Raw genomic sequence first — 18,750 nt, 5'->3', positions numbered from 1 at the left:
GGGCCTGGTGTACCATCGGGCAGGAAGTACAGAAGCCTGAAGTCCCACACCACCAGGTTCAAGAACAGTTACTTCCCTTCAACCATTCGGTTCTTGAACCAACGGGCACAACCCTAATCTCTACCTCAGTATAGCAACACTATGATCACTTTGCACTAAAATGGACTTTGTTTCTTTTTGTTCTCATTGTGTTCTTTCTTGTAAAAAAATTATGTTTAAGTTTTTCTTGTGAATGCTGCTTATCTGATCCTACGTGCCTGTGATGCTGCTGCAAGCGAGTTTTTCATTGCACCTTGCATACGTGTACTTGTGCAGATGACAATAAACTCAACTTTGACTTTGGTAACAAGCATTTTGTTATTCCTACAGAAATATGAGCCTTTCTCCTATTTTAAGTGCCATGTCAATGTTCAAATTGAGGTATTTCAGCAGATGTCAATGTTATTGCCAAGGCCAGCAGTTATCGTGCACCCCTAATTGGCCCTGAACTGAGGAGACAGCTAAGAGTCAACTACATTGTCGTGGGTCTGGATGGCAGACTTGCTTCTCCAAAGGACATCAGTGAACCAGATGGGTTTTATGCTAATCCAGTCATTTTATGATTACGATTACTGAGCTTGCTTTTTAATTCCAGATGTACTTAATCACTTGAATTTAAATTCCCCTGCTGCCAAGGTGGGATTTGATCTTGTGCCTCTGGATGCTGGTTCAATAGCAACTATTTTGCAAATTCCCCAGGGCTTCACTGTCAACTGTGCACCTTGTCTGTGAGTTTGCCCTACTCCACCCTATCCTATCATTATAATAGCTCAATTTCCTAAAACGCAATTCTCTTAATCTCACTGAATGAAATGAACAAGTTTGTGAGTACCCAGTAGCAACTACTGAGACTGTCAAACTCATACCGAACCCTAATAGGATGCTTTTGTTCCGTTTGAACTCGAAGTGATGTCAGGTCCCACACCCAGTGGGCTGACTCAGTATAATATCTAATTCCCAGCATTATTTGCAAAGCTTTCCCATTGTATCATCAGAATTTGTACCCATTTCAAAATCTTTTGCTTTAAATTTTTACTTTGTTTTTACATCAGGCAGAAGATACAAAAGCTTCAGAGCACGTACCACCAGGGTCAAGGACAGCTTCTGTCCCGCTGTTATCAGACTCTTAAAGGGACCTCTAATACATTAAAAGATGAACTTTACATCTCCCAATCTACCCCGTCATGGCCCTTGCACTTGCACTTTATTTGTCTACCTGCACTGTACATTCTCTTTAAGTGGAAAACTATATTTTACATTCAATTTTCATTTCTACCACCTCGATGTACTTGCGTATGGAATGATCTGTCTGGATAGCACGCAACAAAAGCCTTTCACTGTATCTTGCTACATGTGACAATAATAGACCAATACCAATGCTTCCCTCTGCGGTCTTCTGCCAGCCTATTTGGGCATTCAAGTTCTCACCATCCATTCTCCTGTTGTGGTCTTCATAGATTACTCTGTCCCTCCCTAATCTTCATCACCTCTGCATTTCTGAGCTGCCTGCTTAAACCTATTTGCTTTGCCGTTTCCCTTCCCTGTTTAAATTTTAATGCAAACGTATGAATTATGAGCATGAGGAGGCAGTCCAGTTCTGGTCACCTAATTATAGGAAGGATGTGGAGGCGTTGGAAAGGGTGCAGAGGAGATTTACCAGGATGTTGCCTGGATTAGAGAGTATGGATTATGAGGAGAGACTAAAGGAGCTAGGGCTGTTCTCACTGGAGAGAAGGAGGATGAGGGGAGACGTGATAGAGGTATACAAGATATTGAGAGGAATAGATAGAGTGGACAGCCAGCGCCTCTTTCCCAGGGCGCCAGTGCTCAAAACAAGAGGACATGGCTTTAAGGTATTGGGTGGGAAGTTCAAGGGTGATGTCAGAGGGAGGTTTTTCACCCATAGAGTGGTTGGTGCATGGAATGCGCTGCCTGGGGTGGTGGTGGAGGCTGATACATTGGACAAGTTCAAGAGATTGTTAGATAAGCATATGGAGGAATTTAAGTTAGAGGGATATGTGGGAGGAAGGGGTTAGATAGTCTTAGGTGTGATTTGAAGGGTGGCACAACATTGTGGGCCGAAGGGCCTGTATTGTGCCGTATTGTTCTATTGTTCTATGGCAATTTGGCCTCATTTAAATAGACAATGGCTGATCTGATTGTAAGTTCAACTCTTCACTCCTGTTTGCCCACTTTGCCTATCAAATATGTATACAACTATTCAAAGACCCTTTGGGGAAGAGAGTTCCAAGACTCAAGAGAAAAAAAACTAGTCCTTACCTCTGTCTTAAATGGGTGACCGTTTATTTTTAGACAGAGACTCTATTCTAGATTCTCCCACAGGAGAACTCATCCTCTCCACATCTGCCTTGTCAAGACCCTTCAGGGTCTTATATATTTCATTCAGGTCCTCTTCACGCTTCTGAACTCCATCTGACACAAGCCCAGCCTGTCCAGCCTTTTATAAGGCAATGCCGTCATTGCCCTTTGATGTAGACATAAGAGACTACAGATGCTAGAATCCAGAGCAACACACAAGATGCTGGAGGAACTCGGTCAGGCAGCATCTGTGGAGGGAAATGGACAGTCGACGTTTTGGGTCGAGACCCGATGAAGGGTTTTGACCCAAAACGTCAATTGTCCATTTGCCTCCACAAATGCTGCCTGACCCGCTGAGTTCCTCCAGCATTTCATGCATTACCCTTTGACGGTGGTTTGCTGATCTCCTCTGTGGTATCTACTCCCCTCTCGGAGTCTGCTACTTTAGTCACTGCATTTTGGGGGAATTTGCTTTGCACAAATTGGCTGAATTTCCTAAATTGCAATACTGAATAAATTCCAAATGTAAATAACTTAGTAGTTAAGCTGCTTTCAGGCATCCTGAGGTCATCAAGAGTGCAATATAAAAGCAAGCTTTTCTCTCCCGAACATTTTTGTAACATAATTTGTTCTTCCGAACCAGAAGTCGTTAAGCATGTATTATGCTGCACCCGTGCACATCGAAAATAACAATTGCATGTAACATCAGAAAGACGAAAAATTAAACTAGGCTCGGGCAGAATAAAGCTGTTGAAATGTACTCCTGAAATAATGACACCCTCCCCTGAAGAAAGACAATGTGCCGCTTGTAATGTTAGCAGAACTACCTGATTAAGTTACCCACCGCACGGCACTGTTTAACTTGATAGAAAATGCTGGCCCTGCTTCAGTAATGTGTTCAGTGAAGGCCAGATGGTCAACCACAGATTTTAACCCTTTGTGCTCTTAATTGCTCCGCTCAATTTTTTTTGGTTGATTTATTTGAGGAGAAGATAAGTTTGAGGCATGTTCTGAAGACAAAAGATATTGGGAAATAGCAGGATGTTAGGATGGGGACACAAGAGACTGCAGATGCTGGAATCTGGAGCAACTCAACGGGTCAGGCAGCATCTGTGGGAGGGAAACGGACAGCCGGCGTCTCGGGTCGAGACCCTTCCTCTGGACTGCATGTTGGGATGCATGGCTGGAGTGGTGAAGTATTGACTCTGAAGAGTTCCCCCAAGGTTTATTGATGTTCACTTCAGTTAGCAAACAGGAGCAGCAAGTAGTTGGGAAGGCAAATCACACATTGGCCTTAATTGCAAGGGGGGTTGGAGTTTAGAAATAGTGAAGTATTGTAGCAATTGTACAGAGTATTGGTGAGGCCACAGTGGAGTACTGTGACCAGTTTTCATCCCCTTAATTCAGAAAGTCTATGCTAGCACTGGAAGCAGTCCAAAAGAGATTCACTCCACTAACTCCTGGGAGAGAAGGGAGGATGAGAGGAGACATGATAGAGGTGTACAAAATATTAAGAGGAATAGATAGAGTAGACAGCCAGCGCTTCTTTCCCAGGGAGGGCACCAATGCTTAATACAAGAGGGCATGGCTTTAAAGTAATGGGTGGGAAGTTCAAGGGAGATATCAGAGGGAGGTTTTTTACCCAGAAGTGGTTGGGGGCATGGAGTGTGCTGCCTGGGATGGTGGTGGAGGCAGGTACATTGGTCAAGTTCAAGAGATTGCTTGATAAGCATATGGAGGAATTTAAAATAGAGGGATATGTGGGGGGAAGGTGTTAGATAGTCTTAGGCGAGGTTTAAAGGTCGGCACAACATTGTGGGCTGAAGGGCCTGTATTGTGCTGTACTGTTCTATGATTCTATGAGAAGGTTGTCCTATCATGAGCAGCTAAAGAAGTTGGATCTGTATTCTTTGGAGTTTAGACAAATGAAGAGTGATCTTATTGCAACATATAAGATCCTGAGTGGACCTGACAAGGTAGATATCGAGGTATTTCCACCAGTGGGAAGTCTTGACCCAGAGGGCAAAGTTAAAAGATTAGGGGGTGGTCATTTAAAACTGAGATGCATAAGAGCTTCTCACAGTGGGTGGTGAATCTGTGGAATTTTCTACCCAGTGAGGTTGAGGAACCCAGATTATTAGAAGTGCTTAAAGAGGCAGTAGATAAATATTTGCAAGATCATGGAATTGAGGGCAATAGGAGACTGGCACAAAGAGGAGTTGAGGCCTGGGGTAGATCAGCCATGATCATATTCAGTGGTGGGGCAAGCTTGAGGGGTCAGGTGGCCTACACCTGCTCCTATTTCCTTCTTGTGGTCAGTTAAAAGGTTGTATGTGGTGGACAGAAAAGAGTGCATGTAGTGATCCCAATGTAAAGCGAATCAGCCATGGAGAAAGGTGAGCAAAGTTTAGAAGAGAAGGTTAAGGACTGTCCATTGAGGTATGCCTCAAAGCGCTGTGTAATGACTTGATCTGTACGGTCGGTATGCAGGTCAAGTTTTTCACTGTACCTCGGTACAAGTGACAATAATAAACCAATACCAATAAAGGAATGTTTTGCTGTTGGATACTACTGATATTATCTTAATAATCTCCATGAAAACTTGTTAATCTATCAGTCAGGTTACTCCTGTACATTTGTATCTTGAAAGCTAGTTGTTGAAAGAATCCGACTTCATCTAAAGAATAAAGAGCATTTGGAATGAGCTTACCAGATAAGATGGTGACTTCAAGTAACAAATGAAATTAAACTTGCTGCTGAATGTCATGCTGGGTGAACCAGAGAGGCAGCCTTCTCTGTCCTCAGGATTTACCTTCCTATCTTGGTGCTAAATAGTCCCTTTTCAGTTGTTTTTATGATGCATGCATATCACGCATTGCGATGTGGAATCCAGGGAGTCTCCAGTCACTGCAGAGTTAGGGATCTTAACTGCGATAGCAACTGAATTGGTCCAGGTTACTTTATTCCTGCTGGCTGGTAAATCAAGGTGACCACCTTACAATGCCCCCACGATATAATAGCCTGCTGAAGCTGGCTAGAGTCAGAGAGTCATATAGCATGGAAACAGGCCCTTCGGCCCAACTGGTCCATGCCAACCAGGATTCCAATCTAAGCCAGTCCCATTTGCCTGGGTTTGGCCCACATCCCTCTAAACCTTTCCTATCCATGTACCTGTCCAAGTGGCTTTTAAATTTTGTTAATATACCTGCGTCAACCACTTCCTCTGGCAGCTCATTCCATATACTGACAACTTCTGGGTGAAAAAGTTGCCCCTCGGCTTCCTATTAAATCTCTCCCCTTCTCACCCTAAACCTATGCCCTCTAGCTCTTGATTCCCCAACCTTGGGAAAAAGACTGTGCAGATTCACCCTGTCGATGCTCCTTATAATTTTATACACCTCTATAAGATCACCCCTCATTCTCCTACATTCTAATGAAAAAAGTCCCAACCTGCTCAACCTCTCTCTATAACTCAGTCTCTCAAGTCTCAGCAACATCCTTGTAAATCTCCTCTGCACTCTTTCCACCTCAATGGCATCTTTCCTATAGCAGGGCGACCAAAACTGAACACAGCTCACCAACTCACAGCTCACGGAACACGGCCCACTGCGGCCTCACCAACGTCTTGTACGACTGCAACGTAACATCCCAACTTTCATACTCAATGCCCTGACTGATGAAGTGCCAAAAGCCTTCTTCACCACCCTGTCTACCTGTGACACCACTTTCAGGGACCATGTACTGTACTCCTAGGTCCCTCTGTTCTACAACACTCCTCAGGGCCCTGCCATTCACTGTGAAAGTTCTGCCCTGATGTGTCTTCCCAGAATGCAACACCTCACACTTATCCAAATTAAACTCCATTTGCCATTCCTTGGCCCACTTACCCAGCTGATCAAGATCCCTCTGTAAATCCTGATAAACATCTTCACTGTCGAGGACACCCCCTATTTTAGTGTCATCTGCAAACTTACTAACTTTGCCTTGTATAGACATAAACCTCATAGACATAAACAAATCATAGACTTGCTCATGACAATAGTTGAGCCAGTTCCTTTATCTCCATAAGAGAGACCCATCAGTAGAAGAATGAGAAAGCCATGAAAATACACTGTTGTTAAGCTCCAATTTATCTTGTCTTTCAGCTGAAGTATATGTTGGAGTTGGAAAACCGACCGAAGCCACAGCATGCATCCAGGAGGCAGCTAACCTCTTCCCCACATCGCACAATGTCTTGTTTATGCGTGGCCAAGTGGCAGAACTCAGAGGGAATATCGATGAAGCCAAGCGCTGTTACGAAGAGGCTCTGTCCATCAGTCCCACTCACGTCAAGACAATGCAAAGGCTGGTATGTGAAATTGTTTCCATCTTAATGATGCTGGCTATAAATCAGACTCTAAGTTTACCTGATGGTTATATTTGAACAATATGCTGTAGTAACAGTTTTTGTGGTGCTAATATTTTTCCATCCTAGTTGTTTGGTGACATTGGCAGGGTCCTCAATAATCCTGTCACCTTTTTCCATCATAAACTCTTGCTTGCCCTTTACAAAGGAGACACAGGACTGCAGCACTACCAGTGGTGAGAATTTGTAATGACAAACTGACATGTTTACATAGGCAATTAGCATTATAAATGTGCGCCAAAGTATTTTTAGTGGATTTATGACATAAGGAGGCTTGAAATAGAAATTCAATTATATCTGCATGTCTAATCCAATTATCTCCACCCCAACAATTTGAATTTTGTTTAATCTCATGACATAATAAAACATCACCTTGAACAGTGGCCATGAAGCTGCCAGATTGTTGTAAAAGTCCAGCTAATTAAAATGGATGTCCTTCAGGGAAAGAAACCTGCCATCCTTCTCCTGTCCCTTTGATGGCTCCAGTCAATGTGGCTCCATCAAATCATCTAGCAACCCAATCAATTGTACCAAACCATTAGGGCGTGAGGAGAAGGTACACCGCTTACACCATCCCAGGGGAAGTGGAACTGAAATTAGATGTCAGCCTTTCTAGTATTCTCGAGAATGAATCATATTCACCTAAAATTGTCACTGAAAGCTGAGGTATTCCTGAAGCTCAGTGTGCTTTGCCTCAGGAAATCAGCTAGTATTAAAAATAAATGGGAGTCACTGATTTAATTAAACTAAGCCTGCATGAAATCTGATAATGAGTCACCATCTGACAGTCTCCTCATTGTCTCAGGGCAGTATTACAAGATTATTTTTTATATATAAAGGGTCCGATTATAAGACTCATGACTTAAACACCAACCACCCTTCATTTCTAGAGATTTGTTTTTGGTAAATGAATGGTAGGGCCTGGGGAGTGTAATGGAACAAGAGGGCACCTAGGAGCACATGCACATAGTTCACTGAAAGCGGCATCACAGGTAGACAGGATGGTGAAGAAGGTGTTTGGCACACTGGCCTTCATCAGTCAAGGCATTGTGTACAGGAGTTGGGAAGTTATGTTGCAGTTATATAAGACGTTGGTGAGGCCGCAGTTGGAGTATTGTGTACAGTTTTGGTCACCTTGTTATTAGGAAAGACGTTATTAAACCAGAACGAGTGCAGAAAAGATTTACCAGGATGTTGCCTGGACTTGGGGGCCTGAGTTACAAGGAGAGGTTGCGTAGACAAGGACTTTATTCCCTGGAATGTGGGAGATTGAAGGGTGACCTGATAGAGGTGTATAAGATCATGAGGGGCATAGACAGGGTGAAAGCACACTGTCTTTCTCCCCGGGAGGGGGTGCTAAAAACAAGAGGGCGTAGGCTTAAGATCAAGAGGCGAGAGATTTAAAAGGGACATCGGAACAGCTTCTTCACACAAAGGGTGGTGTGATTTTGGAATGAGCTGCCAGAAATAGTGGTTGAGGCGGGCAGATTAGCAACGTTTAAAAGCCATCTAGATAAGTACATGGAGAGGAGAGGTTTAGAGGGCTATGGGCCAAACGCGGGCAGATGGGACCAGCTTGCTGGGCAATGAGTTAAGCCAAAGGAGCTGTTTCCGTGCTGTATAACTATGAATCTATAAATGAAAATAGTATAAGAACATTTGGATGTAAATTTTTATCTTTGCACCTCTAATGTTCTGGAGCAGTGGACTCCACATTTGAGCAGAGCTTTGTGTGAAGAATTTATTTCCCATAATGCACTTTGAACTATTTTAGTTTAGATTATATGGTCATGATATCTTGTTCTGGACTCTTTTCTGAAGCAAAGTGTAATTCCATAACCCATCACAGCATTGATAGAATAACAGTTGTCTAAATAATCAAGGGTAGGAAGGTAGGACCACTCAGGAATAAAGGGGGAAACGTGCCTGGAGGCGGAGGAGGTAGGGGAGGTCCTTAATGAATGAGTGTTCACCAGGGAGAGGGACTTTGACGAATGTGAGGTCAGCATAGAACAGGCTAATGTGCCGGAGCATGTTGAGGTTAAGAAAGACGTAGTGTTGGAGCTTCTGAAAAACATTAGGATAGATAAGTCCCCGGAGCCAGAGAGGATATACCCCAGGTTACTCCGGGAAGCGAGGGAAGAGATTGCTGAGACATTGACAATGATCTTTGCTTCCTCCTTGGCCACAGGAGTAGTACCAGAGGATTAGATGATGGCAAGTGTTCGGTTGTTCAAGATTCGGAATTGGCTTGCCCAGAGAAGGCAGAGGGTGGTGGTAGATGGAACATATTCTGCCTGGAGGTCGGTGACCAGTGGTGTTCCGCAGCGATCTGTTCTGGGACGCCTGCTCTTTGTGATTTTTATAAATGACTTCGATGAGGAAGTGGAGGAATGTGTTAGTAAATTTGAAGTTGACACAAAGGTTGGAGGTGTCGTGGATAGTGTAGAAGGTTGTTGTAGGTTACAACGGGATATAGACAGGATGCAGAGTTGGGCAGAGAAGTAGCAGATGGAGTTCAATTTGGAAAAATGTGAAGTGATACACTTTGGAAGATCGAACTTTAAAGGGGATTCAAGGTTAATGGCAGGTTTCTTAGCAGTGTAGAGGAACAGAGGGATCTTGGGGTCCAAGTCCATAGGTCCCTCAAAGTTGCCGTGCAAGTTGATAGGGTGGTTAAGAAGGTGTATGGTGTGCTGGTCTTCATTAGTCGGGGGATTGAGTTCAAGAGCCTCAAGGTAACATTGCAGCTTTATAAAACTCTGGTTAGACCACACTTGGAGTATTGTGTTCAGTTCAGGTTGCCTCATTATAGGACGGATATGGAAGCTTTAGAGAGGGTGCAGAGGAGATTTACCAGGATGCTGCCTGGATTAGAAAACATGTCTTTTGAGGAAAGGTTGAGCAAGCTGGGGCTTTTCTCTTTGGAGCGACGCAGGATGAAAGCCGACTTGATAAAGGTATATAAGATTATGAGAGGCATAGAACCATAGAACACTACAGCACAGAAAAACAACCCATTTGGCCCTTCTAGTCTGTGCCGAAATGTTATTCTGCTAGTCCCATTGACCTGCACCCAGTCCATAACCCTCCAGACCTCTCCCATCCATGTATCTATTCAATTTATTCTTAAGAGTGAGCCCACATTCGAGTGAACAGTCAGAGACTTTTTCCCAGGATGGCAATGGCCAATACTAGAGGACATCCATTTAAGGTGAGTGGAAGAAAGTTTGGGGAGATATCAGAGGTAGGTTTTTTACACAGAAAATGGTGGGTGCCTGGAACGCACTGCCGGGGGTGGTGGTAGAGGCTGATACAATAGGGACATTTAAAAGACTCTTAGATAGGCACATGGATGTAAGAAAAATGATGGGTTATGGGCTGTGTAGGAGGGAAGGGTTAGGTTGAAAGTGGGGTAGGTTTATATAGGTCAGCACAACATCGTGGGCCAAAGGGCCCGTACTGTGCTGTACTGTTCTATGTTCAACTGATCACTTGTTGATGGATTGACAATTGTCTAAATAATCAACTGATCGCTTATTTAGATTCATAGAGTAATACAGCAGAGAAAGACACCCTTCACCCCAACTGGTCCATGCCGACCAAGATGCCCATCTACGCTAATCCCATTTGCCTGCATTTGGCCCATATCCCTCTAAACCTTTCCTATCCAAATGTCTTTTAAACATTTTAATTGTACCCGCCTGTATCACCTCCTCTGGCAGCTTATTCTTTACACCCACCAGACCTGACACTCAGGTGCCCTTTAAATCTTTCCCTTCTCATCTTAAACCTATGCCTTCTAGTTTTAAACTCCCCTACCCTGGGAAAAAGACTGGGACCATTCACCTTATCCATAGCCCTCATAATTTTATAAACCTCTCAAAGGTCACCCCTCAGCCTCCTTCACTCCAGGGTAAACAGTCCCAGCCTATCCAGTCTCTTCTTATAACTCAAGGACCCCAGTCCAGACAACGTTCCTGTAAAAGGGTGGAGTAAGCTGGCAAGGACCCACATTGGCTCCCTATCTCTTTAAGTGCTTGCTTAATGATAACCTGTCAAGGTCAGGCTTTTTGATGAGAGGGGTCCAGCTTTCTACTGTTGTGTTGGTGGGAACAAGTGCTTCCTGACGACACACCTAACTTCAGGGTTAAGGGGGCTATGTCCTCCTGCTGATATCCAGTCCTTTGCCAGCACATGATGACCCAGCATGAAATACTGGCCCCTCATTGAGCATGTGGAAAGAAAACAGGGAATAAATGTGCTCAAACCCTGAACCACCAATTGATCAGGGACCAGAACATTGGCGGGCACAGTGGCACGGCTGGTAGATCCGCTGCCTCATACCTCCAGTGGCTCTGGTTCAATCCTGACATTGGGTGCTGCCTGTGTGGAGTCTACGAGTTCTCTCTGCGACCACATGGGTTTCTCCTGATTTCCTCCGACATCCCAGAGTACTGCAGGTTGTAGATTAATTGACCACTTTAAATTGCCCCTAGTGTGTAGGTGAGTGGTAGAATCTGGGGGGAGTGTGAAGAGAAAAAAACGAGCTGGGGTATAATTAGATGCTGCCTGACCTGCTGAGCTCCTCCAGCATCTTGTACATGGCTCCAGATTCCAGCATCTGCAGTCTCATGAGTCTCCACAGTGCTGAGGTCGAGAGGGTTGAGAGCACAACATTGTGGGCCAAAGAGCCTGTATTGTGCTGTACTGTTCTATGATTCAGAGTAAGGTGTCACAGCTACAGAGAAAGCTACAGAGAAAAGTCACAAGGTAGATCATGACCTTGCACCTTATTGTCTACCTGCACTGCACTTTCTCTGTAGCTGTGACACTTTACTCTGTACTGTTATTGTTTTTACCTGTACTACATCAATGCACTCTGTACTGAGAAATGTGGTGCGTTTGAACATAGAACAGTACAGCACAATACAGACCCTTCCTCCCACATATCCCTCTATTTTAAATTCCTCTAGCAATCTCTCGAATTTGACCAATGTACCTGCCTCCACCACCGCCCCAAGCAGCGCATTCCATGCCCCAACCACTCTCTGGGTAAAAAACCTCCCTCTGATATCTCCCTTGAACTTCCCACCCATTACTTTAAAGGCATGCCCTCTTGTATTGAGCATTGGTGCCCTGGGAAAGAGGCGCTGGCTGTCCACTCTATCTATTCCTCTTAATATTTTGTACACCTCTATCATGTCTCCTCTCATCCTCCTTCTCTCCAAAGAGTAAAGCCCTAGCTCCCTTAGTCTCTCCTCATGATGCATCCTCTCTAAACCAGGCAGCATCCCAGTAAATCTCCTCTGCACCCTTTCCAATGCTTCCACATCCTTCCTATAATGAGGCGACCAAAACTGGACACAGTACTCTAAGTGTGGTCTAACCAGAGTTTTTATTACCTCGCGGCTCTTAAACTTGATCCTACGACTTATGAATGCTAACATCCCATAAGCTTTCTTAACTACCCTATCCATCTGTGAAGTAACTTTCAGTGATCTGTGGATATGAACCCCCAGATCCCTCTGCTCCTCCACACTACCCAGAATCCTGCCATTTACTTTGTACTCTGCCTTGGAGTTTGTCCTTCCAAAGTGTACCACCTCACTTCTCCGGATTGAACTCCATCTGCCACTTCTCAGCCCAATTCTGCATCCTATCAATGTCCCTCTGCAATCTTCGACAGTCCCCCACACTATCCACAACGTCACCAACTTTTGTGGCGTCTGCAAACTTGACAACCCACCTTTCTACCCCCTCATCCAAGTCATTAATGAAATTCACGATAAGTAGAGGTCCCAGACCGATCCCTGCGGGACACCACTAGTCACAGCCCTCCAATCTGAATGCCCTCCCTCCACCACAACCCTCTGCTTTCTACGGGCAAGCCAATTCTGAATCCACATGGCCAAGCCTCCCTTGGTCCCATGCCCTCTGACCTTCTGAAGAAGCCTACCATGTGGAACCTTGCCAAATGCCTTACTAAAATCCATGTAGACCACATCTACTGCACTACCCTCATCAATCTTCCTGGTCACCTCCTCAAAGAACCCTATCAGGCTTGTGAGACATGATCTGCCCTTCACAAAGCCATGCTGGCTGTCCCTGATCAGACCATGATTCTCTAAATGCCCATAGATCCTAGCTCTAAGAATCCTTTCCAACAGCTTGCCCAACACAGACGTAAGGCTCACTGGTCTGTAATTCCCTGGACTATCCCTACTACCTTTTTTGAATAAGGGGACAACATTTGCCACCCTCCAATCCTCCGGTACCATTCCCGTGGACAACGAGGACTCAAAGATCCTAGCCAACGGTTCAGCAATCTCCTCCCTCGCCTCGTGGAGCAGCCTGGGGAATATTCCGTCAGGCCCCGGGGACTTATTTGTCCTAATCCAGCACTGTCTTGCCAATGAAGTTTGAAGTGGTTACTTACTCTGAAGGATTGTACAGTAATGTAATGACAACGCTCCTCTTCTTGTAATCCCAAAATGGTTGATTGAGCCTTGCTACTGCTTGCTGTGAGGTTGGATATGGTTCATGAAAAGTAGCCTTGAAAGCCACCAGCTTAGTGTCCTTTAAAAAACTTTATTTTGATGTGAGTTGGCCCAAATATGACTCTAGCCTGTCAAATTAAATGGACTTAGAGTACGGACACATAACTGCTTGATGCCAGTGTCCAAATGAGCCAGGTCCTACCTTACTTCTCTTTCAGCCTGTTAACTCACTATTCTGTTCCTTGCTTCTCATGTTTACATTGGTGACCAATAACACAACTGAAACGATCTACCAGCCTTATTTTTTTATTAATTAAGTACAATAGCAAGTGATGTATGACCAACTTACTGACATCACCCAACTTCTTAAGATAAAATAAAGAATACGCACACAGTTATTATTGACTCTTGTCAGTGAGGTGCATGAGCCTACAAATATCAACCCTACCCTTTTTATACTGCTCATGAATATCTTCATCGGTAATGGTATTATTACTGTCACATGTACCAAGATACAGTGAAAAGCTTTTGTTTGCGTGCCATCCATGCAGACCATTGCAATAAGATAAGATTTCTTGATTGGTCACATGTACATTGAAACACACAGTGAAATGCATCTTTTGCGTAGAGTGTTCTGGGGGCAGCCCGCAAGTGTCGCCACGCTTCCGGCGCCAACATAGTGTGCCCACAAATTCCTAACCCGTACGTCTTTGGAATGTGGGAGGAAACCGGAGCACCCGGAGGAAACTCACACAGACACACAGGGAGAATGTACAAAATTGAACCCAGGTCGCTGGCACTGTAATAGCGTTACGCTAACCGCTACACTACCGTGCTGTGACATAAGTACATCAAAGCAGTACAAGCAATAACTGAGTGCAGAGTATAGTGTTATAGTTACAGAGAAAGTGCAGTGCAGGCAGGCAATAAGGTGCAAGGGCCGCGACAAGGTAGATTGGGAGATCATATTTATGGAAACTTACAGCACAGGAGGAGGCCATTTGGCCCATTGAGTCAATACCAATTCTTTGAGAGAGCTGCCCTAATTAGTTCCACTGCCCTTGCTTGTTCTCCATTGCCCTGCAAATAGTGTCCTACTTGGAAGAATTAATTTAACGGTTTGAATTTTATTAGGTGGCAGATCTGTCTGTATTTTAAAGAGGAGGAAAGTGGGCCGTTCCTTGGAACATTTGGGAATTGGCCGGGAGCTTTTTCAGAAAGCAGCCAAGAGTAAATATTGCTCATTTCTTAATGGATCTGAAGCTTCAGCTCGATTTTTTCCCAAGAAATTGTTATTTCTATTCTTTAAAACACCAGGTTCAATTAGCAAAGTCGACTGGAATGCAGGGTTGTATTATCTGTACTGTCCTCCTTATGAATTTAATTGAATGGTTTTTGTTAAGTAGCTTGAATCACACAGGCTATCCTTGAAAAGGTTCAGCGTTTTTAGTCAGTGCAGCTTCATTGAATGTTTTGACATCTGGTATACCTGATTCAGAAGACACAAAGTGGACTGATGACCGGGCTCCTGCTCTGGAGGTGCAGTCGCTGTTGGCTTCTTTACATGGACAGTTTCTTGTGATGGGGAAAAGCCCCACTTCAAGGTTTTTCCCAGGGTAGAAATGTCAAGTACTAGAGGACATGCATCTAAGGTGAAGGGGGAAAAGCTTAAAGAAGATGTGTGGGGCAGGTTTTTTACATAGAAAGTGTTAGGTGCCTGGAACAGACTGCCTGAGGTAGTGGCGTTTAAGACGCTGTTAGTTAGAGATATAACTATTCAGGGAATGGAGGGATATGGATCCCATACAGGTATGTACATGTACTTTGGCATCGTGTTCGGTGCAGGTATTGTGGGTTGAAGGGTCTGCTCCTGTGCTGTACTGTTCTATGTTACATAAGGTAAAAAGTGAAAGTGCTGGAAGTATGTAGTGGATCCATCAACATCAGTAGACAGTAAAGGCAAGATTGACTTCTTCACGACTGATGATGAATTTGTAGTTAAATTTCCCAGCTGGGACAAAGGGCTCCTTAGCTTCTTCCACATTTTCCCTGCTAAATCCAGCTCCTTCCCCTTGCCGGAATAATCAGTGACTCAGTTTTTCATGAGTCTGTCGTTCTGATGTGGGGAATGTTTGCTGAATTCAGCATTGTAAATGCCAGAGAACAGCTCACAGGTTCCTGGAACCTGTCCAGTATGAAGCAGCTTAATTGCCCATCTGGCCGTGGTGACTGGTGACTTTATGATTTTGCCAGAATATCGTCAAATTTCACATACGTTTCCCCTTTAAGCCTACTTCCTGCCTCCTTTCCCCATCACAGCTGTCAAAGCAAGGGATTAAAGAAAAATGTTTCTTGTATACAGTTCACCATTAATTCCAGTGACTTGCAGAAGCTCTCCTTGGTCCATCTACATTAGGACTAAAACTGTCAATCCATATCTTCGGCGACGCTGAATGTCTCAGGTGAGGTGAACATAAGAAATAGAAGCAGAAGTGAAGCATATGGCTCTTTCAAACCTCCTCCAGTTAATCCTGAACCTCAAACCCATTTTCTTGCCTGTCCCTGTATCGTTTGAATCCTTTGGTGTCCAAAAATCTCTCGGAGTCAGTCGTGACTACACCCAACAACTGAGTATTTACAATCCCCTGAGGTTCACAATCCTTATCCTGAGTGTTTCTACCTTCACCCCGATTTCTAGACCTTCTGGTCAGAAGAAACATCCGAACTTCTACCATTTTAAACCCTTCTTAAATTTCAATAAAATCACCTCTTTTTTGGAAAACTAATTTACATGGGCAGATTTTACAATCTTTCCTCTTAGGACAGATTACTAGGAGGCAGAGGGGAGATCCAGGCAGAGTATTTCCCTTTGCAAGAGGGGTGATAGAGCTGCAAGTAGTGCAGCTCGCTGTCTCACAGCTCTGGCGATCTGTGTTTGATTCCAACCTCCGGCGCTGTCTGTGTGGAGTTGCATAACATACCTGCATTTTAACATGCTGCCTTTCATGAACAAGCACATCCAGATCTGTGCACCAACATTTGTTGGTTTCTAACAGTTTAAAAACACTTTTTCTGTTCTTCCTGGTAATGTTAATAACATCGTATTTTCCCACATTAGACTCCATCTGCCATCTTCTTGCCCACTCACTCGACTGTATATATTTGGAGACAACTTCCTCCTCACAGCTCACTTTCCCACCTAGCTTTGCATCATCAGTTAGGCACATCTAAGGCATTAATATAGACTGTAAATACGTAAGGGGCCTGAACTGATCCTTGTACCCCACTAGTAACAGCTGGCCAATCTGAAAAAGACCACTTTATCACTATTCCCCTTTCTGTCTATTTTCTAATATTCAATCCATGCTTGAACCCTATGACCCCTTATTTTATGTAACAACCTTTTGTATGATACCTTATCAGAAGCACTTCAAAAATGTAGATATACCACATCCTTATCTACCCTGTTAGGTATGTCTTCAATATTTTCAGTGAAACCTGTCAAACAAGATTTCCATTTCATTAGCTATATTGACTTCTCCCTCATCATATTACACTTTTCCAAGTGCCGGGTTCTGGTGTCCTCAATAATAGATTCCAGTAATTTCCTGTCTGTTGGTAACTGGTCAATAGTTCCTTATTGTTCTCCCCCTCCCTTTTTGAAATGTGTCATTGCATTTGTTACCTTCCAGTCTACTGGGACTGCTCCAGAATCTAGAGAATTTTAGAAGATCATCAATTTCTTAAAGTGACCCACTATCAAATCAAGTTGAAGTTTATTGTCATGTGCACAAGTACAGTGAGGTACAAGTACAATGAAAAACTTGCTTGCAGCAGCATCACAGGCACCCACCTCTTCTAGGATGCAAGCTAAGGATTAAACAGCTTTTGCTCCCCTTAATTTCCCCGGTACTTCCACATTGCACATGGTTCCCGAGCATTGTGCATTTAAACCTCAGTCATTTCCTTTTTCTCCGTTATAATTTCTCCTGCCTCTTTATGTCAGAGTCCGACATCTATCTTTGCTATCACCTTCCCCTTGTTTCCTCTCTGCTATAGAAGTTCTCACTATCTTCTTTATTTTTTTGCTAGTTTGCTCTCATATTCTGTTTTCTCCTGTCATCAACATTTGGTCATCTGCTACTGATTCCTAGAACTCTTCCAAACCTCAGGCTTCCTGCTTTGGTTGGCAGCAACTGAGTCTAACATTACTAGGCCCTTTAATTATGGCAACAAATCTGGGTGAGGGACGGGGATATTTAGCCAGGGTTTCAGCTGCTACAAACTCAACAACAATTACTGGGAGATGTGTTTATCCTAGCACAAGGAAAGGCCTGGTTTTGAAAGCCTCCACAATCGAATAGCTGCTGACATTTGGATACCAATCTAGATTAGGTTCTAAAGACAACCATCGCCACAGCTTTACAGTATAACTGTTGTCATAGTGATATCCTGTAACATAGTAATGTGCCTGTTACCAATAGCATTTACCACAGCAGCAGTCATTGTCTTCAGAGATGATTCACTCTTGCAATAGCAGTGAAATGGAGGCTGGAGCTCAGCGGGTCAGGCAACATCTGTGGAGGGAAATGGACAGTTGATGTTTCGGGTCGAGACCCTTCATCTAGACTGGGATGAGGGGTCTCGACCCAAAACATCAGCTGTCCGCTTCACTCCAGCACCTCGTTTTTTGCTTGCAGTAGCAGTGCCTATTGACAGGAGCAGTATATATCACCCATCTCTAATTGCCCTTGAGAAGAGGGGGTGAGCTGCTGCATTGAACTTCTGTGTGATGAAGCCCATTCCTGAGCTCTTCCCTTCCAGCCCCCCCCACCAATCCCACTGGAAGTGCTGCTCGACTGCCAGTTCCAGAATTCCGATCAGCAGTGCCGAAGGGACCGGGTGATGTGCTATTTGGAGGGGACCTGGAATGAACTTGTCTGTTAAGGTGCTGGAGGTCACGGGTTGGGAAATGCTGTCGAAGATGCCTTGAGGAATTGCTGCAGTGCTTGTGGGAGGTTAACATGATGCAGCAGAAGTTGGGATCTTTTATAAGAAATAGGATTTCTTTATTAGTCACATGTACATCGAAACACACAGTAAAATACATCTTTTTGCATTGTGTTCTGGGGGCAGCCCGCAAGTGTCGCCAACATAGCATGCCCACAACTTCCTAACCCATATGTCTTTGGAATGTGGGAGGAAACCGGAGCACCCAGAGGAAACCCACGCAGACACACGGGGAGAACATACAAACTCCTTACAGACAGTGGTCGGATTTGAACCCGGGTCACTGGCACTGTAAAGCATTATGCTAACCGCTACACTACTGTGCCTGCCCTTTTATCTACATCACCAGGAAGCCAGAAATTTCCTATTGTCAATCAATATTTAATTTAGTATTTACCTAGACCTCGACGTCCTCCCCGGTTTCTAAAACACTCTGTAATTCTTCCTAGTTGTCCCTGCTCGCCACAGCCAGAAGTG

The 18,750-nt window shown here is 44.2% G+C and overlaps 1 protein-coding gene across 2 annotated transcripts in view; it reads left to right on the top strand.

Moving 5' to 3' along the window:
- ttc7b (tetratricopeptide repeat domain 7B) overlaps positions 1 to 18,750 on the top strand; it is a 374,815-nt gene that overhangs the window by 261,319 nt on the left and 94,746 nt on the right. For both annotated transcript variants that reach the window (XM_052013468.1, XM_052013458.1), the window contains one exon: positions 6,504 to 6,706. In XM_052013468.1, the coding sequence (XP_051869428.1) occupies positions 6,504 to 6,706 (203 nt within the window). The remainder of the gene's footprint in view (positions 1 to 6,503; positions 6,707 to 18,750) is intronic.

Source organism: Pristis pectinata, chromosome 1, assembly GCF_009764475.1.
Source record: "Pristis pectinata isolate sPriPec2 chromosome 1, sPriPec2.1.pri, whole genome shotgun sequence".
NCBI lineage: Eukaryota > Metazoa > Chordata > Chondrichthyes > Rhinopristiformes > Pristidae > Pristis > Pristis pectinata.
Note: the sequence above shows the minus strand (reverse complement) of the source record. Positions and strands in the feature narration are given on the sequence as shown.